Here is a 25,860-nt window from a genome sequence, read left to right as displayed (position 1 = left end):
GTCTGTGGCTACGACTATCCATTTCTTGCCTGCACATGATGTCGGGAAAGGTCCTAGGAAGTCCATGCCGACTTGTTGGAATGGGGCATCTGGAGGGTCTATTGGCTGGAGAAGGCCGGCTGGTTTTACGGGTGGAGTTTTGCGCCGTTGACATTGACGACAAGTTTTCACGTAGCGCTGCACTGATGTGAGCAACTTAGGTCAATAGTATTTCAGGCGAATCCTGGCGAATGTTTGGCTCACACCCATGTGTCCAGATGTTGGCTCGTCGTGGCATGCGTGAAGAATTTCGTCTCGCATGGCTGTAGGCACGACTAGTAAAAACGTTTCACCATTAGGTTCGAAGTTCCTCCTGTAAAGGACACTTCCTCGAAGGCAGAACGCGGAGAGCCCTCTGAAGAATATGCAAGGGACTTGAACATCGAGACCCTGCAGGTTTTGTATAAGCGCCAGCAAATCCGGGTCATCTCGTTGTAGTTGAGCGATTTCGGATGCGTCAACAACGCCTAGAAACGGGAAGTCTTCCTCTTGAGGTACACTTGGATCGACGGGAGAGCGTGACAGGCAATCGGCATCACTGTGTTTCCTTCCAGATTTGCACACGACCGTAATGTCATACTCCTGCAGCCTGAGGCTCCATCTTGCTAGTCGACCTGACGGGTCCTTGAGATTTGCCAGCCAGCATAGAGCATGGTGGTCACTGACAGCTCTGAATGGTCTATCATAAAGGTAGGGTCGAAACTTGTTTATTGCCCAGATGATTGCGAGGCACTCTTTTTCAGTTGCAGAGTAGTTAGCCTCAGCTTTTGATAGTTTGCGGCTGGCATAGGCTAACACTTTCTCTTGACCATTTTGCCACTGGACAAGGATGGCGCCGAGGCCGACATTGCTGGCATCGGTATGTACTTCGGTGTCGGCTGTCTCATCAAAATGGGCAAGTATTGGTGAACACTGTAGTCGTTTTCTTAATTCGTCGAAAGCTTTCTGTTGTTCGCTTTCCCATGTGAAAGGCACGTCATCTTTCGTCAGTTTTGTAAGAGGATCCACAATCATTGAGAAATTTTCAACAAATCGCCTATAGTAGGCACATAAACCCAAAAATTGACGCACTGACTTTTTGTCTCTGGGTGTAGGGAACCTCTGAACAGCGGCTGTCTTTTCGGGATCAGGACGAACACCATCGGAACTAATGACATGTCCAAGGAATCGCAGCTCTTCGAAGCCGAAGTGGCATTTTTCGGGTTTGATTGTCAATTTTACTGACCGGATGGCTTCCAATACTGTGCGTAGTCGCTCTAGATGTTTGTCAAACGTTGCAGAGAATACCACCACGTCGTCCAAATACACTAGGCATGACTGCCTTTTCAATCCGGCAAGGACAGTGTCCATCATTCGCTGGAACGTTGCTGGTGCGGAACAGAGGCCGAACGAAAGCGCTTTAAATTCGTAGAGGCCATCTGGTGTTACGAATGTCGTTTTTTCACGGTCCCGCTCGTCGACCTCTATTTGCCAATATCTGCTTTTCAGATCTTAGGAGGAGAAAAACTTTGCGGATCGCAACCGATCTAGTGTATCGTCGATACGTGGCAAGGGGTAGACATCTCGTTTAGTTACACTGTTCAGTTTTCTGTAGTCGACACAGAATCTAAGTGTGTTGTCTTTCTTCTTAACGAGCACTACGGGAGACACTTATGGACTATTCGAAGGCTGGATGACATCATCCGAAAGCATCTCCTCCACTTGCTTCTTGATAATTTCCCATTCTTTCTGTGACACCCGATATGGATGCTGGCATATAGGCCTCGTGTCGTCTTGCGTTATAATTCTGTGTTTTGTGATTGACGTGCGCTGGACCTTCGAGGCACTTGAAAAGCAATCAGAGAATTCTTTTACCAAGGCGTAAATCTGTTTCTTTTGACTGTCCGGAAGGCTCTGATTGACGGTCACGGATGTGTCGATGCTGCGGGCCACTGGTTGAGTGCTTGATGTCGTTAAGCTGCATAGTTCAGTCGCCATAGAGAAGTCGTGTAAATAGGCAATAGCCGTGCCTTGAGCAATGTGTTGAAGTTCATTGGAGAAATTTGTGAGTAGGACATCTGCACGGCCTTTCGTCAAGTGAACAAGACCCCTAGCTACGCAGACACCTTTGTTCAAAAACAGCCCTACATTTGTATCCGCTATGCCTTCGCGGTTGTACAATGCGTCATTTCCTACAAGCACCATTATACTGCAGCGTGGCGGCACAGTTACGTCATCATGAACAACGCGTAGAGCAGTTAGGCGTCGTTCCTCAGATTCCTCCACAGGTATAGCTCGTGCAGTCGAAAATGACACGCTGGATCTACGCAGGTTAATTACGGCGCCATTAGCTCGCAAAAAATCCATTCCTATAATGAGTTCCCTTGAACATTCTGGCAGCACAATGAAATCGGCCACGTAAATAAAGCCCCGTATTTCAAGTCTTGCAGTGCATTTGCCAAGGGGCGTAATAATGTGACCGCCTGCCGTGCGTATCTGCGATCCACTCCACTGTGTCACAACTTTGTTTAGCTTTTTCACCATCTTGTGACTTATCACTGAATAATCAGCATCGGTGTCGATTAAGGCATTCAACTCCCATCCTTCCATTCTCAACCGCAAATCTGAAGTAACGTTTTCGTTGCTGCACCCATCTACCGGAAATACATTGTCATCACCCTCAAACCATATTGGAGGATCTTCGTAACTGACGTTATCAGCGACCTCACCTCCACAGGTCGCTTGCTTCAGTTTTCCGGGAGTGGACTTGGAGAGCGGTGACCAGGCTGCCTTGAAGGTCTACGTGGGCTGGAGGACCGGTAGCGCGTAGGCGATGGTGACCGTGACCGGTGTTGGCATAGAGTTGGCGAGTTCTGGCGCGTGGACAAGTACTCCTCAATCTCCACTGGTCGTTCGCCGTTTCGGGGGCACGGTGCATATGACTGGAAGCCTCTTAATCCAGTCTGTCGGTAAGGACAGAATCTGTACAGATGACCCGCTTCCCCACAATGAAAACACAGAGGCCTGCGCTCGTGATCACGCCAGACGTCACTTTTCCTGGGCCTACACTCCACATAGTGATGTGTGCTACGTGCTCCTGGGGGCAGATAGGTAGCTGTTGGTTCCCGTGGATGAGGTGCGCTGCGTGCCGCAGGTGGGAGAGGAGTCGTCGCTATCGCAACTGCTGCATTGCTGTGTACGGTGGGTTGTCTGACAACCTCAGAGTGTGTTCGGATAGGTCGAACCGGCTGCAGCTCACGCTCCGGCTCTCGTATCACCTGCCTCAGTTCGTCACGAACAACGTCCGTAACGGATAGTGCAGTTGGAGTCTGGGGCATTTGCAGTCTGCTCAGTTCTTCTCTAACAACTGATCTAATGAGGTCTCGTAGTGCTTCAACGTCATTTCGCACGCCTCCGGAGAATACCTGTGCAGATGCGCAGTTAAGATTCCGGTTGTACTGCCGAGCCCGCTGTTCCAGTGTTTTTTCGATGGCTGTCGCTTCCGAGTAAAACTCAGCAACTGTGCTTGGAGGGTTGCGGACGAGAACGGCGAACAGCTCTTGCTTCACTCCACGCATTAAATGGCGCACCTTCTTATCCTCAGCCATGTTGTAATCCGCACGCTTGAACAGACGGACCATGTCCTCATTGTACATAGCAGCACTCTCGTTCGTGAGCTGGTTCCTCGATTGAAGAGCAGCCTCCGCCTTTTCTTTCCGGTCTATGTTCGTGAACGTAGCCACCGCTTGTCGTCGAAATACTTCCCAGGTAGACAACGAGGTTTCATAATTCTCAAACCATGTCTTTGCGAAGTCTTCTAGGGCGAAGTATACGCGACGGAGCTTCTCTCTTTCGTCCCATCCATTCAAGCTCGCCACTCTCTCGAACAGGTCCAACCAATCTTCAACATCCTCGTACGAGTCGCCGTGGAATACTGGCGGCTGGTGCGGTTTGCTAATGAACACTTGTGCCGGTGTTACCTGGCTAGTCATAGTGGTGGCATCCATCGTTTGAATTCCCCTTGGTGTGAAGTGAAGAGGACCGAACTCAGGTGAGTCACCTCAAAGACGGCGACTTGCCCTCTGGTGTACAGGAGTCACTTCCACGAGGTTGATACGCTGGTTGTCAGGGCTACGCTGTCTTGAGCTCACGGGGCTTCGATTCATAACCCAGCACCTCCACCAAAAATGTAGCGATGCTGAGGCAGACAGGTTAAAAAAACAAGCCTATTTATTAGGGCGAACTTGTGCCCACGATTCTAAAGACTATGGTCGTCCAGCCTGAGTAGTCGAGTCGCACAGATCCAACTATCTTCCTCTTCCTCGTTGCCGGAGCGCATGAACGCGTGGCACATGCCAGCCGGGTCTTGCTTGTGCTCTTGCCACGATGATTGCGGCGAGCTACTTGAACGTCGCCAACCTGTCGCGGCAATATATATATACTTGCCATGTCAGTGTGAATGTGATCTGTATATAAGAGTGTGTGCTGAATGGATAATCAGATGTAAGAAAGTAAATTGAAAATTTCTGCTTCATTGAAGATATTTCACAGTGTGAGACCACTGTGGTCCTGTAGTCAATTAAATAACTCACAATGGGTTGTGTGCAGTTTCACGCTCCATATATACTGCTATGCAAGCATGGATATTATCTCTATGCGATATAGATTATCAGATGTAACTAAGCAACTAGAAAATTATTTTGCATATGCCTCGTTTCATTTAATATTCTGCAGCTGTAGAGAAAACCAAAGACGCGTTCACAGCAAAGCTTATATTTGCAAGTGTTGCTGTAAACTTCCCTTAATTTGACTCTGGTTAATTTTTAAAAATAATTTGACTCCGTGAAAGTCCTCTTCAGTAAGTAGTTCTCTCTTTACAGGCATATTGCGGTTTCTTCAGTCCACCGAAGATACCTCGCACACAGCGTGCAGCCATTGCCACGGGAAACTGGGGCTGTGGTGCCTTTGGTGGTGACCCACAGTTGAAGGCACTTATTCAGCTTATGGCAGCATCCGTTGCAGGCCGGGACCTCGTGTACTTTACCTTTGGTGATAAGCAGCTGTGTCTAAGACTGCGGGCAGCGTATCATTTACTCACCAACTGTCAGATGACTGTGGGTAAGGACATTACGTTTAATGATATGTCGTGCATATAGCCAGCGTTGTCTTTTTTTTTGAGGAACAAACACAGCGCAAGAAAATTGGCCTTTCAAGTACTTGCACATTTTGAATGACTCTTGGTTCATATGCGTACATCATTAAATACAAACATTAATGTAACCAAGAAGCTAAATAACTTGATTTTTTAATTAGTGGTATAATTGATGTCTCGAGTGATGTCAAGATGTCTGCCATTACTGGAATAGTAACTATGAAGCCAGCAAACGAATATAGCATTTGCTTAAATTTATAAATTTTTCTGACTCAGTTCTCGAAGCATCCTGTGCAGTATACTCCCCCTAAAAGTAGCCTGAAGGGACCATAAAACTATGTTTAGATGTACACTAAAGAGCAAAATGATTTTTCGCGTACAAGTAAAGTGCAATTTCATAATCTCGAAAACACCACTCTACCACGACATGATACTTGGTAAGCGAGAAAATGCAAAAAGAAAATGCGGGTGGAAATGCCATCCTGAAATTTTCGTACCAAACTCCGGGATGTAGTAAGTTTTGAAGGCGTCAACTGGGTACTGCATAGCTTCTACTTGATAAAAAGGAAGTACATTTTCATGTGTGAGTGCCATAGGCCTAGAATACGAAGCTTTAGAAAATATCATCTATTCAATGTCACAAAAATACGAAAAATACATTTTGTTATTTATTCACATGGAGATCTCGATGCGAAATTTAAGAATGAAGCTTCAACCTTGATTTTCTTCGCTTATTCTAATGAACTTATGACAGTCAAACTTATGGCATTAGATTTCTCGGAGTGCAATTTATCAATCTACACCAAGTCATTGTTTCTCTCTAGTGTCCCTTTAACAAGAGTTTCTTTATTGAAAGATAAACAGGGGTGAAAAATATAGTTAAGAGACCAACCATATTAGAGGCAGTTCCATGTAAGCAGAAAATCTTATCAAGAGGTTTCCATTTAACTCTTTTGTTATCATGCCTATTCAAATCGATCACCAGTGATCGATGCTTTGGTTCGTCGATTCTGGCATGTTAAATTTGTTTCTCGTGCACTCTGCACCTTCTAGTAGCTAGTCCTGCGACTCAACTTCCACTCAAATTTCATAATCAGTTTGAATTTACCCGTTTTGTCAACATAGTGATTTTTGACAGACCTTTGCATGAACCAATGTGCGTGTGTTGTGGAAAAAATGCACTAGGCTGGTAAACTTGACAAAAGTGCGCGCCTCTGATGATTATGCTATAATAACACCAAAGTTCTGTAGTCACAACAACTTTTGAAAGTCAAATGTTGAAATAAAGTGTGAGCTTCGCAACTTGACATTGTTCAGAAGTAAAAATTGCCAGAAATTTAGGCCAGCTATTCAACTGTTGCAGGGAGTTAGGGAAAATTTGTTCAACAAAAATTATTTCTGAAGGTCTGCCGCATACTTGAAGTTTCGAGGTGGCCTTCTCAGCGAGCTTCCAGCAGCTTAAGTTTTTCTTGTGTCGTCATATAAGACACAGGGCCACATCTAGTGTCACTAGCCACTTCTGTGGCATCGTTTCCACGCGCGCATGGGGGCGCGCCAGCGCTGCAAAACAAACGCACCGCTCAAAACTGTCTTGCAGTCCCACATGAATTGAGTGAGGGTGAGCTTAGAGTTCGAGCATGACAGCACCTCAGCTTTAAATTTTATGGCGACGATGTTTTGTTTCAGCCTGATATATCTGCAGCCATTCATGTATTTGTTTCAATTACGGTTTCAAGTTGTCTCCTCTGCCGTAAGTGCGAGCTGCTCACCTTTGTGCACAATCTTGTATCTACTCTGGTAATGTGCGAGGTCCACACTTCGCTGGAGCAGGTTGTGCTGGCGCAGACTGCAGGGCTTCTCCCTAACGACAAGAAGGTTCCCAAAGCACATCTTGGCCCTGACTATGGAGCAACATGAAACATTTTAGAACTACATGCGATATTGTTCTTTTTGTAATATGATGTGAAAAGGCTAAGAAATATATTTGGTTGCATATCATGGTTCAAGAATACTTTAGGTGAGCGAACGCTGCAAAGCGAGCGCTTGGCGGGGAGGTACCGATTATGTTCTCGATTGCGGCGTGTCGATAGATGGCTTGCCGGACTGAGGACCATTGTGGGTTGCTGGCGAATTCCGCAAAGCACATCCGGCACGTGGGCGACAGTTTCCAAATCTGAGAAAACCGGGTAATCGCGTGATATCAACCACGCGACACGCATAGAGCGGTGTCGCGAAAGAGGGGGTGATAAGGGAGGAGGTTGACGGTGTGGCGAGGGTGTTGTGGTGACGATAAATGAGCATTGCTACTTTCCTACATCATGGGGTTTTCCTACACCGACAAGGGACGAGGGGAAGTTGGGGCAAAGTTTGTAGCGGCATCTCCCAGACTCCTAGCGAAGCAGAATATTGTTGGGCAGCGGGTAGTCCTGGCATTCACTCACCTAAAGTATATTTGCACCGTGATGCATACATGTATATAGGAATGCCTACCTCAGAGGAGTGAGGTTGCTCAATAAAAGAGAAGAGGTGCCGCTGGACGAAATAGCGAAGTTCACCAGACATCTGATTTATAAAGGAATTATTCACATCACAGGCATCAATCATATTAGAACACCTTCAGGCTCTTATAAAAAAAAAATTACTGAGAAAAGTGAATGACTTTACTTGTGTCTCATGAGAAACCAAGTAAGTCTTCACTGCATGACATAAGTAATAAGGCAGCACCTCGGTTCTGATTTGTTTTGTCTATGTGAATATAAACGTTCTTGTACAAAGTTTATTATTTTTATACTGTGTAACAGACCGGACTATCTGCTATCAGCATTCGCCCTAGGCGATATTGTCTCCTCCTCCTCTCCACCATTTCGTGTGCTTTACTTTCCTTCCTTTGCTTTCTTTCCCCCCTTCCCGCTGTGATCGCGGCTACTTAAGCCCAGCAAATAAACGGCCAGGGGTCATTCGTCATGGCGAGGCCCAGCCAAGTGTTCATCGTCGTCTTGTCTCAGAGTTAAACACGTTACATGGTGTCAGAAGTAGGATTCTGACGTTCGAAATGAACTTCGTCAAGCCCCCGGAACCGCTGCAACTGTCCGACAACATCAGGAAAAACTGGCTGGTATTCAAGCAGAAGCTGCAGCTGTTCATCACCACTACGGAACCGGAGATATAGGAGCGGATTGGATGGTTCACGGAAAAATAGCTGGTCAGGAGATACAATTCAAGGTAGATACCGGGTCTCAGGCAAATTTGCTGCCCCTAACCCTGTTCAACCGAATCGCCCACGCAAGCACTCCGCGAAAGAGCGCCGCTGTCCTCACCGCCTACAACGGCAGTACAATCAAACACGTTGGCGTGGCGACCGAAGATCTCGAGATAAACGAAGCACAGCATTCAATCTCGTTCTTTATCGTGGAAAAGGGGCGCCAAGCCATCCTTGGCCCAAAGACATGCCAGCAGTTTGGTCTGGTACCGGTGACACCGGACGCCGTGAAGGTAGGCGATGAGCAAACGAAATTCCAGCTTGCATTTCCTGACCTTTTCAGCGGCACCGGCTGCATCAGGCGACCCTACAAAATGGTGCTACGAGAGGATGCTGTTCCAGTCGTGCAGCCTGCCCGCAGAGTACCCATAGCGTTGAAAGGACGCCTGCGACAAGAACTGCAACGAATGGAAAAGACCTCAATCATCGTCAAGGTGGATGAACGAACTGACTGCGTGAGCCCCCTGGTAGTTGTGCACAAGAAGGATGGTACCCTTCGCATTTGCATGGACCCTAGAGCAGGGAACAGGAGCATTAAGCGGGAGCACTATCCTATGCCTTCACGAGAGGACATAGAGAGCGAGCTGGCAGGAGCACAATACTTCTCCCGGCTTGACGCTAATGTTGGCTTTCATCAGATACCTTTAGATGAGGCCACTTCACGAATATGCACTTTTGCGACACCATTTGGGCGGTACCGTTTTTTGCGTCTGCCTTTCGGAATTTCCTCAGCCAGCAAGGTGTTCCAGAAGACTCTAACAGAGATGTTCGAAGGGCTGCCGGGAGTGCGTGTCTACGTAGACGACGTTTTAATGTGGGGCGACTCAAAGGAAGAACACGACGAACGCGTCATCGCAGTACTAAGGCGGGCGCAAGAGGAAAGGCTGGCATTTAATCCAGCTAAATGCGTGTTCTGCACCACGCAGGTTGCATTCCTTGGCGACGTTATCGGAAGAGACGGAATTCGTCCTGACCCCGACTTAATCAAAAGCGTCCGTGCCATGCCAGCCCCAAAATATAAACAGGGTGTGCGCAGATTACTCGGGGTTGTGAACTACTTTCGGAAATACCTGCCAGCTTTGAGCGACAAAACGGCGTTGCTACGTAGCCTGGTGAAAGAAGCATCGGTGTTTGAGTGGACAACAGCCCATGAGCGCGAATGGGACCAGATCTGCGCAGCGCTCGCTAATCCTCCATTGCTGGCTCTTTTTGATGAAAAAAGAAACACTAAGATAACTGCGGAAGCCTCAGGAACAGGTATTGGCGCTGCCTTATTGCAAAGACACGGGAATGACTGGCGCCCAGTGACCTACGCCTCAAGAGCGCTGACGCCGAGTGAAGAGCGATACGTCCAGATAGAAAAGGAAACACTGGCAATTGTTTTCGCTTGTGAAAAATTTTATCAGTTCGTGTATGGACGAAGCATTACGATAGAAACTGATCACAGGCCATTACTTCCGATTGCCGAAAAGAACATTGCAGATATGCCACCCAGGCTACAGCGGTTTTTCATCCGTCTTATGAAATATGATTTTTTGTTGCAGTTTGTACCTGGTAGGGACTTGTTACTCGCAGACCTGCTGTCTCGTACCGCACTACCAACTGGCGGAGGTGACCAAGTTGAGGACGTGAACGTCCACACAACGCAAGTAGTCACCAGCATCATAAGCAAAGTGACTATGTTGCGGCTGCAGAACGAAACCCTCGAAGATCCGCTTCTCAGCCGCACCATGAAACAAATGGAAGATGGCATGGCAATAGACGGTGTACTGAAACCGTATGCGGAAGAGCTATCCGTGGTCAATGGAGTGGTGCTAAAGGGTTGCAAAGTTGTGGTGCCTAAATCAATGCGTGCGGAAATTCTTGATCGAATTCACGAAGGCCACTTGGGTATGAACAAGTGCAAAGCTAGAGCCCGTAGACTGGTTTTCTGTCCGGAATTGAGCAGTGACATTGAGCAACGAGCGCGAACGTGCAGCGTATGTCGAAAGTACGCATACAGTCAACCGTGTGAACCCCTCCTGCTACAGCCAACGCCTGACCGACCGTGGCATCGCGTAGGCATAGACCTATTTACATTCGCTGGAGAACACTACGTAGTTGTGTTTGATGCCCATTCTAACTTTCCTGACGTCGAGAAACTCAGAGGTACCACGGCGGCGGAAGTAATCGACAAGATATCTGCTATCTTCTCGCGATACGGCATTCCCAACCAAGTTTGCGCCGACAACGGGCCTGAATTTGCATCGCGAGAGTTCGCGTCCTTCGTGCGTCAATATGACTTCGAGCATATCGCCTCAAGTACAGAGTTCCCACGGTCAAATGGCTTAGCTGAAAAGGGGGTACAGATCGTGAAGCGTATTTTAAAGAAAACCCACGAGTCCCGGGGTGATGTATGGCTTGGTCTGTTGGCTTATCGATCTTCTCCCCTTGACAGCGGTCACTCACCCGGAGAACTACTGCAAGGTCGTCGCCTGCACGCCACTCTTCCAGAATACAACGTCCACGGAGGCATACCCGTATGGAAACAGCGACAGTCTTCCCGAGGCAGGCCACTACCACCCTTGGAAGCCGGAAACGTGGTCCGGATCAAACATGGAAGCTGGTTACGCCGAGCGAAAGTGGTACAAGAGACTGCACCACGATCATACGTGGTAAGAACGGAAGACCATGGGCTCCTGAGACGGAACCCACAACACTTGCTGCGAACGGACGAAAACTTCAACGACGAGGTCAGCCCCGAGGGTAATCCGAACCCCGACGCGAGGCCCCCGATGAAGTTCAGTGATGGACACCGAGGCAACACCGCGCCGGACGACCCACTGGGAAGTCGCCAGGCGCAACCAGCTCAGCCAGAGGAAGATTATAACGCCACCATTTCTCCAGACACTCCAGGAAGCCCACTGGCTGGCCTGCGCAGGTCAGGACGCCAGCGCAGCAAACCGAAGCGCCTTCACTACGGGCCATCCTTCCATCAAGTAAATGAGTGCAAAAGAAATCAGTGTTTTGAAAATGTGTGAAGAGAAGATGTAACAGACTGGACTATCTGCTATCAGCATTCGCCCTAGGCGATATTGTCTCCTCCTCCTCTCCACCGTTTCGTGCGCTTTACTTTCCTTCCTTTGCTTTCTTTCCCCTTTCCAAGCGCCTTCACTACGGGCCATCCTTCCATCAAGTAAATGAGTGCAAAAGAAATCAGTGTTTTGAAAATGTGTGAAGAGAAGATGTAACAGACTGGACTATCTGCTATCAGCATTCGCCCTAGGCGATATTGTCTCCTCCTCCTCTCCACCGTTTCGTGCGCTTTACTTTCCTTCCTTTGCTTTCTTTCCCCTTTCCCGCTGTGAGGGCGGCTACTTAAGCCCAGCAAATAAACGGCCAGGGGTCATTCGTCATGGCGAGGCCCAGCCAAGTGTTCATCGTCGTCTTGTCTCAGAGTTGAACGTTACATACTGGTTCCTGGTCATTTATCTTCAAAGTGTATATTCAGAATTTTCTTTGTTTTGAATATTTTTGCATATATGGGGTTTTTTATTGCACTTCTTAGCAGCTGGCAACTGGAAATTACACACTTTTCACATTTTTATCATTCCAAAATATTTTTGTTGCTCTACAACATGTATTTTTTGGAAAGAGCATTTCATTGCGCAAAATTGGGTATTCTGCAATGCGTGCTGGAGTACTTTTCAAACTTCGAAAAATGACCTTCCCAAGACATGAAAAATAACCACTTTTGCGTGGTAACAAAAGAGTCAAGAGATTTCCAGCCTGATGTGTTCATATATAAAATTAAACATGGGACCTGCTGCACCAACCCAATCAGGCTGCAAAGCTTTTGTAAGTAAACAGCATTGCATGTTTTTGCATGGCATTCCAGGCTTATGACATGCTTACATTGTGTGAGTTGTTTAGTCAATGCAATATGCAGATTGCCTCTTAGAGCAGACAGTGTGTTGTGCTTTTGTTTTTGAAGAATGGCAGTAAACGTAATAAAGTTGATAGTTTCCTCTTTAGGTATGCATATTCATTTTGCAAACATTGCACCAAAATTATTTTTCTTTCTCTGGTGCCAACACCTGTAACAGTGCTGAAACAGACCATTTTGGGGCTGTGGTGCTTGCAGTGACATGAGGCTGCGGTGCTGTACAGCACCTGTATTTGCATCATTTTATGTGTGCATGATTGGGTCCTTTTGTGGGCTGCTTCATCAATTATCTCTATTGACTTGGAAGGAGGGTGGGGGACATCAGTCCCGATAAAACCCTCGGCTTTAAATCATTCTAAGAGCTCTACAACCGCTGTTTTTCTTCAGCAAGTGCAACTTGCAGCAAAAATGCAGCGTCTAGATCTGAGAAAAATGTGACCCCAAGCCACGTGTACAGGTGGCTTGAAATGCCATCCAGGTTTTAGTGGGGCGCTGTGACATTTTAATAATTTGTGGAGTGCATTTCGTACTAAGGGCTCGCTAGTATTTATTGTCCTCGTGAATATTTTTCATTAAAGAATATTCTTCATAAGTGTATGTAAATACGATGAAGCTGTATAACAGAGTTCTCACACCATTCATATGTTTATTTGGTATGCCTAGCGATCATTCATCAGCTCACTCTTTGCATATGCTCACTGACTTTCTGGTCATACAGCCACTCCAGAGCTGTCATGTAGGCTATACTGCTGCCTGCTATTTGCTGGAACAGCTATATCTGCTCCTAATGAAGCGCCAATGGTTATGTAGTAGAACATGCCATGAGGAAAATAAAATCGCTGATTACTGGCTAAATAAGAAAAATATGTAATGGAGCTGTTGTTCATGCGAGGTGTTTGGCCTTTGTTCGCTAACTATTGATTGAAAGCAAGAAAAATTTAAACTTGAGGACTTTGATGTGGGTGGTAGTGCTGAGTTATATTGACCACAATGTAACTGAAAATTGCTACAACAATACCTGTGACAGCTTCATTGCACAAGTTCCTTAGTTCACCTTGTACAAACAGAATGCTAATTTGCAGCCGGATAGGGCCACTGCCACGACCTGGAAGCCTTTGCTTTTTTTTCTGTCATTTTTACTAAACTGAATGAAGCGCTGCCGCACCCTGTATTCTTCGTACTCTTGCCACCATCAGCAGAGCTTTATTCCCACAATTATACCGGAATAGCTCATTCTTGGGGACTGCAGTATTGTAACAGGGATATTGTTCTTTGCCATCAGATGGCAGCACTTCTTCGCCAATGAATAAGTTTGTCTACTCATCCTTTTGCTTGAGGTCTTGACCATGGAGTAAGATATGAGAGGAGTGCTGACTCCGCTGCCTCCCCACACTTTCACATGTGGGACACATCGTGCAATGCGCACGCGGTGGTCTAACTCATTCCTTTACTTTCGTCCTCCGCTTCTCTTCCTGCTTTCGCACATGTTTTCACCTCTCTTGGCACGTATCGCAACGCGTAATGCCACCTGTGCAGCTGTGTGAATTAGCGCATGCCGGAACTGGCAAAAATCAGCGGCAGCAGGAAGTGGCGAGAGTGGAGTGTGTAGTCTGCTAGAAAACCGTTTGCTCGGCTGTCTCAGTATGACAACAACGAAAGGTATATATGTATACTCATAATAAAATATGACATAAAAATATTGTATTACTTTTTTTACACATATGCAAAACACTGTTACAGATATTTATTCAAAACACGAAAAATTCTAGTGAAAAAGAACGGCAGAGCAGATGTACGCTTGTTTCCCACGCCTGGACGCCTGAGCGGCAGTTTTGGACGGACATTTTTATGTTACACCCTTTGTTTAAAATGTCTTGAATGTGCGTATTTATACTCAAAGGGGCAAGATATTGTGGTATAAGCAATGGTGCCGATACCACAACCAAACAACACATCTTCCAGCCTCTCCGCTTTGACTGCGAGCAGTGAGTGTTCTCTGCGGAAGCTCATTCGTGAGGTCGTTCGTGAGGAGGTCTGAAACCTCCTGGTGACTCCGCAAGAAAATACCGTTGCTTGCGTTGCAGAAGTTGTGCGGCAAGAACTCCGCCAGGCATTTTCGCTGCCCGAATCGCTTTCAGACCAGCGGTCTGTGAGCCATGCACCGGCTGTCCGTCGACCCCCTCCAGTGACGTACAACTCGACACCACTGGCTTATTGCGACGTCAGCCAAGGGCCTTACAACGAGCCGTGGGCCCCAGCTTCTAATTCGCCGCTGCCATATTCACAGCCTAACATACCTATGCAAACTTCGCCGACATACACTCTGCCGGCATCTGCATTTTGGTCGCAAAGAATGCCCACTAGTCGACCACTCATTTGTAAGACGGACTTGTGGCGCACCGTCGACCGTCGACCACTTTGCTTCCACTGCGGAGAAGCCGGCCACGTTTTCCACATTTGCTCATACCACGACCATAGACATCAAAACTTTCTACAAACCTCCCCTTGTGCTTATTTCGACAACCGCCGTGACAGCAGTGCAGGCCCGCTAGCCCAGCAACCTGATGTGCCGTATCGCCGACCCCGCTCTCCTTCTCCTGCACCTAACTCGCCGCAGCAGCGCAGTTACGCTGAGGTGACCCGGGGCAGATCCCCTAGCCCTTGTCGGGGAAACTAACAGCAGCGACCTTTGGGGGGAAGGTTGCCGCCCGTCGAGATGCTATCACACCCCCAACATCTTCACTACGATGCGATACGACGGATGATACCACGGATCGAACGACGGATGATACCAAGGACAATACGACGCCACCGACATCAACGGAAATCGTAAGCGCCCATCTAGACATTTGTATAGACGGACGCCCAGTAACAGCGCTGATAGATACTGGCGCGGACTTCTCTATTATCAGCCGTAAACTCGCCGACTGCCTAAAAAAAGTCAAAACAATATGGATGGGCCCGAACATAAGAACCGCAGGGGGTCAATTAGTAGCGCCGACGGATTAATGTATTGCTCAAATTAATATCGGCAGTTCAGATTTCGTCGCTACTTCCATAATTTTATCGGAGTGCTGCAAAGACCTGATTTTGGGCATGGACTTCCTGCGTGAATACGGCGCCATTATCAACATTCCTGAGAGATCGGTTACGTTCTGGATGGCCCCAGGTCAAGTTTCGGATGAGCCCTGTACAGACCAGTGACGTTCGACGACGATGTGACCATCCCGCCGCGGTCGAGAGCATTCGTGGCTGTGACATGTGACACGTCGAACAATTCTGAGAATATCGCCGAGCAAATTCCAACACTGCTATTCAGTCATGGTTTATCTATCGCAAGAGGCGTCTTGAGCATAAAATGCGGACACACGCACGTCCTTGTTACGAACTTTAGCTCTGAACGCCGACATCTGACGAGGGGCATGGCAGTCGCGTACATGGAAGAGCTCGCCGAGATGACGGACTGCCTAACTCTCGAGAAAGATAATTCAACTGATCTGCACCCCGTACCTCTATCTGTTGATATTGGCCCAAGTTTGCTGCTGGCGCAGAAGCAAAGTATCCTGCAGCTTATTAAACAGTTTGAAGATTGTTTCTCTTCGACGTCCAGGGTCCGTCAAACGCCACTGACGAAACATCGAATTCTAACGGACGACATGACCAGACCCATCAGGCAAAACTCGTACCGGGTAGCTCCGCGGGAACGTGAAGCCATCGAAAACCAGGTGCGACAGATGCTTGAAGATGATGTTATTCAGCCGTCGAAAAGCCCTTGGGCTTCGCCGGTTGTATTAGTGAAGAAAAAAAACGGCACCTCACGTTTCTGCGTGGATTACGGCAAGCTGAATCAGGTGACAAAAAAAGACGTCGACCCACTTCCGCGTATCGACGATTCACTCGATCGACTACGGCATGCACGTTATTTCTCGTCGATGGATCTAAGGGGTGGGTATTGGCAGATAGAAGTCGATGAAAGAGACCGGGAGGTAACAGCTTTGGTGACACCTGATGGCCTTTTTGAACTTAAGGTACTTTTATTTGGCTTGTGCTCAGCACCGGCAACGTTTCGGCGGTTAATGGATACCGTACTATCGGGCCTCAAGTGGCAGACGTGCTTAGTGTATTTAGATGACGTCATCGTATTTTCTGCCACATTCGACGAACACGTCAGGCGACTGCACTCAGTATTTCAAGCTATTCGTTCCGCCAGACTAACACTTAAGCCAGAAAAATGCCACTTCGGCTTCGCCGAGCTTCTGTTTTGTTCCTGGGGCATCTTGTCAGCAGTGAAGGTGTACGGTCTGACCCTGAAAAAATAGCTGCCGTTACGAATTTTCATGCGCCAACTGACAAAAAGGCGGTCAGACGATTTTTAGGACTGTGTGCGTACTACCGACGCTTCATTGAAAACTTCTCGCGCATTGCCTCATTGTTGACCCGCCTTACCAGAGAAGACGTGGCATTCGTATGGAATGAAGAGCAGCAAAAATCATTCGACGAGCTGCGGCAACACCTTCAGAAGCCACCTTTCCTCGCGCACTTTTATGATGACGCCCTGACAACAGTGCACACCGACGCTAGCAATGTCGGCTTAGGAGCTGTACTCGTGAAGTGTCAGGATGGCGCCGAATGAGTAATAGCTTACGCGAGCAGAACTCTTTCACGTGCGGAAGAAAATTATTCCACCACAGAAAAACAGTGCCTTGCCGTAGTGTAGGCCGTTATGAAATTCCGCCCATATCTGTATGGTCGTCCTTTTAATGTTGTCAGCGACCATCACTCCCTCTGCTGGCTGACAACTTTAAAAAACCCTTTAGGACGGTTGGCGCGCTGGAGCCTGAAGCTTCAAGAATTTGACATGACGGTGGTCTACAGATAGGGGAAGCGACATTCAGACGCCGATTGCCTTTCTCGTGCGCCATACGAACGTGCAACGGCAGAAGATGATGATACAGCATTTGTCGGAGTTGTAAACACGGCTACTGTCGCACTGCTGCAACGAGACGACCTGGAACTAGAACCCATATTTCATTTTTTGGAGGGTCACACTTCAGCTGTATCTAGACTGTCTGCGAGAGGGCTTTCGTCATTTTGCTTGCGCAACGACGTCTTGTACAAGATGAACTTCACGTCACACGGAAACGACTACTTGCTTGTCGTGCCAACATCTCTATGGAGTAAAGTACTACAGGCATGCCACGATGAACCAACATCCGGCCACTTGGGTAACACGCGCACGCTGTGCAGAGTGAGGCAGAAATACTACTGGCCAAGACTTGCGGCGACCGTTCAACACTATGTTCGGACGTGCCTTGAATGCCAGCGCAGAAAAGTCCCACCCGTCAAACCAGCAGGCCGCCTCCATCCTATTGATCTGCCTGTTACTCCATTCGCTCAAGTCGGAATGGATCTTTTGGGCCCATTTCCCACCCCATCGGCAGGTCACAGATGGATTATAGTAGCCACCGACTACCTCACTCGTTACGCCGAAACCAAGGCTCTGGAGAGGGGCACGGCAAGTGAAGCAGCCCGATTTTTCGTGGAAAATGTGGTGCTGAGGCATGGCGCTCCGTCAGTGGTAATAACTGACAGGGGAACTGCATTCGCAGCCGAGCTATTACAGACGGTTTTAAGACTTAGTAGCACATCCCACCGGCGAACAATAGCGTATCATCCTCAAGCGAATGGTCTTACGGAGCGTCTCAACAATACACTTGCGGATATGCTCTGCATGTACGTCGATGTGGAGCACAAAAAATGGGACGAGATCTTGCCGTATGTCACGTTCGCCTATAACTCGGCTCATAAAGAAACAACAAGAACAACGCCATTCTGCCTTCTTCATGGTCGAGAAGTCACCACTATGCCATGCTGCCACCTGAGTACGAAAACGTCGAGACGGATGCTGATTATATCACCCAGCTTGCCGAAGAAGCCCGACAACTTGCACGCCTACGTATTGGTCGCCAGCAGGACTACGATTCAAGACGGTACAACCTTCGTCACCGACTAGTCTCATATCAGCCAGGAGAGAAAGTTTGGATATGGACTCCTATTCGGCACCGTGGCCTCTCGGAAAAATTCCTAAGACGGTACTTCAGGCCATATAAAGTTCTGCGACGTCTCAGTGACATTAATTATGAGGTTGTTCCTGATACTGCACACTCATTAAGGTGTCGAAGGTGTGCTCCAGAAGTTGTGCACGTTGTTCGTATGAAACCTTATTTCTCCGAATGAACTCGTGTGTTTCCAGCGGATACGAACCACTGTGACTATAAAGCATCGGGATGATGCTTACTTGAAAGGGAGGCTAATGTCATGGCTAAAGGTCGGGAAAGAGGACGACGAAGTGATGAGCGTGGGACGACGAAGTGATGAGCGTGGGCTGCACGCACGGTTGCTCCGAGAAAGACGACGTCGAAGCGGCTGCTCCTTTGTTCTGTCAATACAGACCTTGTCTTTCCTGATCGCACCCGCGTCCTGTATCCTTTTATTTTCACGTCGCGACAATATTTTCGTATTTGTGTGTGAAGACGCGGGGTAACCGGACTGAGGGCAATGAAGTGTTTTGTTCCCGATTGCAAGTCTCATAATGGCAAAGGGTGGGAGAAGATTCCACTCTTCACGGCCCCATCTGATCTGCTGCTACTTGATGAGTGGCGTCAAAAAGTGCCCGCGAGTATGCGACCCCTGAAATTAAAAGAAAAAATATGTGCTCGACACTTCCAGAAGCACTTGATGCTTGATAGATATTTCAGCAAACACAAAGGAAACATTCTACTAGATGTAAAAAAAGTGCCTCGACATTGAGAGGGAGCAATTACTTCCATCCTTGGAGTAAGCGTGGTTCAACTGAATGATGCTGAATATTGAGGAATCAACGGACACCTGTGCCAATGAGCGAGAGGACATCGCTTTGTCCACAACCGCAAGGTACTTGGCTGCTGACTCGCAGGTCGCGGGTTCGAATCCCGGCTGCGGCGGCTGCATTTCCGATGGAGGCGGAAATGTTGTAGGCCCGTGTGCTCAGATTTGGGTGCACGTTAAAGAACCCCAGGTGGTCGAAATTTCCGGAGCCCTCCACTACGGCATCTCTCATAATCATATGGTGGTTTTGGGACGTTAAACCCCACATATCAATGAGTCAAATCAATCAATTGTCCACAACCGCATATAAAGTGGGCACCTGTCTTTGCCCAGATAATGAAAATTCTCAGCCTTGCCTACAAGAGGACTCCTTCACTTGGTCGCCTGGCAATGAACTAAGAAAAGACAACAGCTCTGGGGAGCCTTCCAATGAACAATGTGCAGCAGAAAGTGGTGAAAGCAGCTCTACTGCTCTAAGCGACAACAGAGACTCTCTGTGCCCAGATCGAAGCTCACATTTTGCAATTTTACCTCAAGTATTAAGTTTATGTATATATTATAATGATGTACGTTGTAGTGGCATTGTATAATTACGTGTGGTTCACGTTAAAAATGTCAGGCATTTGGCCGGTTTCGAATAAAAGAAGTAAAACGATGCATTGGGGTTATATCTTCTCATAATGTCAATCCGCAAACTGCAATAGTCACACTCTTTACTGGAAAGAATTGGTAGACGTAAGGCATGCACGGAGCAGAAGACAAAACGGATAGGCGAGCAGACCCATGAACACGACCAAGCGTGTGTCTGTGCCGTTGGCAACGACGAATGGAGCCCCCGCCTGCGGCTCTGCTCGAGGGCAGCGCCTGTCCTCAGCCACTTTCCTTCATTCGTAGCGCCACCTGGCTGACGAACCGCGAAGCATCAAGCGGCGTTGCAAGATGTGTCTTTTCCAGACGAGCGGAGTCGGCACTCCTCTTTTATCTTACTCTGTGATCTTGACGTCTGCAGAGGTGCAGTGCACTGGCCATCGTGTCTGTGAGTGCATGCGAAAAATGCCATAGTAGCTATAGCAAATATCTGTGGATGTTGAGTGAAAGAATTGGCCGTCTCTTTAACAAGCGGCCCTTGGGGACCCCAGCTGCATTGTAAGAGGTATAATATTATGTTCACGTATTCGTGACAGCGTTCGTTTAATTAGTTAACTGGCTTATTTACCATCTCAACCGTCTTGCATGACCTCTTCATGGGAAATCAATGGCAGCGTCGTTTGCGGTAGTGTTTCACTAAAGCTGGCTTGATTCTTTACTGGGTTTATTAACTATAATGATTCTTGGAGTTTTATGTCCCCAAACCATGACAGTATCATAAGAAATGCCGTAGCGGAGGACTCCAGATATTTCGCCCACCTGGAATTCTTTAACGGGCCCCTAAATTGAGGTGCACAAGCCTCCAGTGTTTTGCCTTCTTCGAAATGCGGCCGCCATGGGCGGGATTGAATACTGCAGCCATCGGGTCAGCAGTCAAATACCACAACCTCTAGACCACCACGATGGGTCTTGGCCAGGTTGGCCACATCATTTCATTGGGGACATAATGCAGAAAGTGCTGGTGTATAATACTAATTGGTAAACACTAATGAACCCATATTGGTCAACATTACTCTGCAATATCCATTGCAGACTCTATCTTGTTTTGTTGGTGTTGAGCTCTGTAATTATGAACTGTTATTTGATTTGCTACACTCATGGTCAGTACATTTGACAAGCTGTTTAACATGCAATGCAGGTGTTTTGTAGTGAAAGGTACAAGAGGTTTTAGGCTGCATGTAGGAGTGGTTAAGTATTTACATGAGGTGAGTCAGCTACGAAAGCTGCCTTCATTTCTCTTCGGTGCACTCTGTTCATGTGTGACTCAGGGGTGGAAGTGCTGCGCCATTTATGACCTGCTGCGCATAAATGACAGTTTCCGTGATGATTGTCCATTCAAAGTGTAAACCGCCAAGTCTAGCCGATTATTATCGTTGACCGAGGAACAGTGAGCATTGGCTACACAAAGGACGTGGCCGCATCCATATACAGTGCAGTTCGATCACGTTGTAATTTTGTTCATTTGTGGGGCTTGCTAAGGCTCATCTCATCGCTGTTATCACCGTGATTTCTCTACAAAAGTGGTGGCACCAGTGTGAGCAACTGTGAATTATCTGGTAGTACAGTGAAACCTCAATAATTTATACCAGCTGGGAATGCAGCATGATCATGCACTTAACGGCTGTGCGCGCTTACAAGTAAAAATGTGCATCTCTTGACGCGCCGCCCCATCGCAACCAATAAACAAATACAGCACCACAGTAGATATTTCCGGAAGCACCCACCAGAAAGTGCTTCCTTTTTGCCTAAGTGCGGAAAAGATACTGGACTGGCACTCTTGCACGATCGTTTTATGGCGTGCAGTGGCAATGTCAAGGAGCATTTCGAAACTATTACAGGGCCCAGGATATGCAGCAACTGAAATAGCTACAAAAAGGACACTATCGGCCCTTCGCGATACATATGTGCACTTCTATACTACGACAACTGACAGTTTCATTCAAACACTGAGTGGTCAGGTGGACTCTGATCATCTCCTATTTAGTTTCGTGCAGCACGGCGCCTATGCTGCCCACACCGTCGGTGCTGGGCGGCTCACTGCACCGTGCGCTCAGATTTGCTGTGTGAATTGGTCGTCCCGACTTCGCTCCAGACCAAGCACAGATGAGCAGTGTAGTGTGTTTAATTAGCATGGGAATAACAAACTTCCGCCAAGTGAAATGTGACGCAGTTATTTATACTCTGTTTCACACATCAGGTACAAAGCTTCAGAAGTTAGAGAAGATTACTTGCAGTAGATGCATTTGCATAAAAAAATATTTCCATGTTTTTACCACCCAGAATATATTTTTCTTTCTGTTTCAGGCAGAGTAATAAATGAGTATGTTTTGTATTGCATGCACACACACACACACGATTGCACACACCTTTGTGGGTGGTAAGTCTGGTAAGCTAGTTAGTACTGATGTTTGGTAAAAAGCAGTGGAATTATTTTTTACCAGAAATAATTTTGATTCACAATGTTTGACTCTATAAAGCTGCTCCAAAACGTCATTATTCCTGCTCCCTGAGCTGCTCCAAAACACTGAAGTCCACTTCCACCCTTGGCGACTGCAATTACGTTCACACATGGTCATCTTGCACCTGCCAGCTCTCTCAAATATTTTGTAAAGCTTAAGTGTTTGGGTTTAGTTTGTAGTCTTTCGAAGGTAGTACTGAGGGTTATGAAAAATAAATTTGGCAAACGGAAGAAAAAAGTTTTAAAGGCATTTAAGCAAGGGGCAGTCCGTGGCTACTAAGAATGCACACAAGAAAGACATGGAAATGGCACCTATACTGCCTAATATGCGATTACATTAAAGACATGCTTGTTTTGAGCAAGTTTGTTAGACAAGTTTATTGTGGGATAGGGCAACATGTGTAATAGGCTTCTGGGTACATTCAGTGAGGCCATAGCACCGAAGAGACAAAAGACGACGACTGGATATGTACGTGTCGCGTCATTTTCCTCTGTTCCGTCCTTTTCAGTCCTATGGCATCATTGAATCAATGGATAAGTCGCTGATCTACATGTGGTGCATTGCTTGCTGGCCTCTGTTGCACTAATTTTGCCGTTGGCTTTGTACTTCGTTGTAAGGGTAAATCATTGTCGATGAACTGTGTGTGTACCCCTGTATACTGCTAGACATTTGTGGTGAAGGTAAACTTTCTTGAAGGGTGGGCTGTCACCTTTTGTCATTCCTGGGAGATTTTTTAGTTCTAATGTTCACAACTTTGCTAGCTATGTTGTTTTGTTCAAGTCTTCTGTCTCTGATAGGTTTCTAAGTTATGATTTTTTTTTCCCAGGTGGCCTTTATGAGCTTCTGGTACAGTACAGCCAACACCAGCCACCACAAGCAGGAATGGGCAAATTCCGCCTTTTCGAATATCTGCGCCGCAGCTGTGCCCTTTAGATGTGGGTACGTGTTGTGAAACCAGGCCTGGCAGTGCATTGTTTGAAAAACGCACTCCTACAGCTGCTGTCAGCCACTTGGTGATTCTGGGCTTTCTCATTTTGGGCCTTTCCACCATGATTCTTTGTTTTTATGTGTGCATTCGAGTCTGCGTAGTGTTTGTAAATAAATGTTTTCATTGAAGCTTTTTTTCCTTCTGCAAAAGGTTTTCTCTGCAAGTGAGCTGCGTGAGCAGACCTTGCAAGTACTATATGTATGTGTTTCTGTGTAGTGATGCAGGTTTGGATGAAGCGGTTTTAATCACTTTAAAAAACAACCTCATATAACCGACTTTTATTTTATTAATAAATAAAATGCATCCGAATGTGCTATGAAACATATGGCACACGTTTCCAGTGAATGACACTTTTTTTTTCATATCGTAACAAGTGTAGGTGATGATATCTGAAAAAAAAAAAAAAAAAACAACGAAGTAGGGTATAGCATCGCTTTACAACATTTCTGTTTCAGTGGATGCCACTCTGCTAGTAAAGGGAGTGAAAAATGCAAAATAGTGTGCTTTAAAATGTAAAACAAATGAAAAGAAAATGCAATGCTATGAATGCGGTCTTTCTCTTTGTCACTCATAAATGCAGCACTGGTTGAGAGCTGCCTTTCAAGACTCGCGCACATTCAAACAGGTTTGAAAAAAAAAAAACTGGAAACACCAGAGTTACTGACTTTAAAACAATACTCTGTCTACCAAAAGTAGTCACACAGTATTTTTCTGGCAGAGTATAGCAAGTCTTTCTACACAATACCAACAATGAAGGCAGTGTTCCCATGCTCCCTGAGCTCACAAATACAATGCTTTGTGTTGGCACTGCTCAGATTTCAAAGAAAAGTCTTTAGTGTCTCATGCACAGGTTTTCGGAAGCAGTGCCCTAGGAAAGTTGGGCAACAAACCACTGCACCTGTAATTCTGTTGCTACCTTACCGTGAAAAAAAAAAAAAAGTTGCAAATTGCATGCCACTTGCACAACAACCTATCTGCATGCAAAAACCAAGAGTTGAACCTTTCTTCCTTCCCATTCTTGGTGTTTTTCTTTTCTCTAGGGGTTCCGTTTTAATGGCATCAAAATATATTTTACTGCTCAGTGCTATTTTTAGCATCCGAAACTTCCTCCCATTTACGTATGTAATAAGATTATATCCTGCCTCAACGCCCCTTCTTGTCAGCTTGGGGCATTTTTTCCTTCTGAAAAATTATTGCTATTTCTATGTCAGCCTCACGAATTCAAATTTCGCTCTTCCCTTTATTAGGGCCAGTCGGTGGGCTATCGCACTATTTAAATGACAATTGCAGCAATGGGGTCACATTTGGCAACGTTCTGGCAGTTGCACCTCGTAGTTGACTCCATTAGGGACTCCTTCGTTTAGCCCACTTGTTGTTTTGTATAATTTTAGTGCAGCCCGTAATTCTGGCATGTTATGAGGGTCGGCTAACTGGGGGCCATGGGCAAAATTACACTGGAACATCAGTGATGTGTTAAATTTTTTTTTTGGCTACATTTGACCATGGTGCTTTGTGTTGCCATTGACTCTTTCTAAGCACCCTGGCCATTAAAAACACACACACCCCACCTACCAACAACACAGACTTCAAATGCAGGCAGCACGTCGTTCACACTTGGAAGGTAGAGTCACTCGAGGTAAATATTAGCTGTTCTTGTGGAACTTCAAGAGCAGTATTTGTGTTGCTTACAATATCGTGCATAACATGAATGGTGCCCCTTTCTTTTCTTTTTTAACACAGTTTTAAGGCTTTTGCACACATTGACTTGTATGAACAAAAAAAAAAGGAAGCAAGCCCAGACCAGCTTGGAAGGCAGAGTAACAGTTGAGTTGGCACCCTGTATTCCGTAGAACATTTTCATTGGTTATCAACTACACTCAGTCAACACAGTTTTGGTACAACAATCTTGGTATGGTTTGGACGACATACCGTTTTTTTTAAGCACTGGCCGAGAATTTGGTCAAATTAATTGAACATTTTTCTAATGCGACATTTCTGACCAAACTTTTAAAAAATTTTACATGCACTCACGCATGTTCCACTTGTGCAAAGGTTTGCACAATAAGGCCATAATGTTTTCTGTTCCCTTTGCACGCTCAACAGATCTAACACTTTAACTTGTATTTGTAATGTTACTGTATCAGGAAGAAAAAAAAGCTATGTACAAGAACCAAACTGCATCACTATTTACAACCACTCGAAGTGCATGCTGGCAGCTGTGGAATCTCCATAAAAACACTCCTATAATTCTTAACCTTTTCTTTCCAGACTCACTCAGCACCGTCGAAGTATACAAAGCTGCTGCATAACCATCACACGCTATCAAAGGCATTCACAAACAGTGACTCGCATCAAAGCTCGAACAGTGCTGTTGCTCAGTGTAAGAAATGAGGGTAGCTTAGATACAAATGAAGTAATCGGCAAAAGTTTAGGAACAACGGTAGTAATGAAGGGAAAAGGCTGCTCGAAATGACTTGCAGTGATTGTGACTGAACCAATGCGTGTGACCACAAAGCCAGTGGGCGTACTTCACACTTGAAAGCA

The 25,860-nt window shown here is 46.6% G+C and overlaps 1 protein-coding gene across 2 annotated transcripts in view; it reads left to right on the top strand.

Annotated features, from left to right (window-relative positions):
• LOC119161005 (Poly(ADP-ribose) glycohydrolase) overlaps window positions 1-23,444 on the top strand; it is a 122,011-nt gene extending 98,567 nt beyond the window's left edge. Inside the window, exons 17-18 of one of the 2 annotated variants that reach the window (XM_037413307.2) lie at window positions 4,899-5,136; window positions 23,155-23,444. In XM_037413307.2, coding sequence (XP_037269204.1) covers window positions 4,899-5,136; window positions 23,155-23,261 — 345 coding nt within the window. In that variant the 3' untranslated portion in view covers window positions 23,262-23,444. The remainder of the gene's footprint in view (window positions 1-4,898; window positions 5,137-23,154) is intronic. The other variant, XM_075880160.1, reaches the window with a different exon arrangement.
• Window positions 23,445-25,860: the final 2,416 nt, after the last annotated feature.

This window comes from Rhipicephalus microplus, chromosome X (genome assembly GCF_043290135.1).
Source record: "Rhipicephalus microplus isolate Deutch F79 chromosome X, USDA_Rmic, whole genome shotgun sequence".
NCBI classification, from domain to species: Eukaryota; Metazoa; Arthropoda; class Arachnida; order Ixodida; family Ixodidae; genus Rhipicephalus; species Rhipicephalus microplus.
Note: the sequence above shows the minus strand (reverse complement) of the source record. Positions and strands in the feature narration are given on the sequence as shown.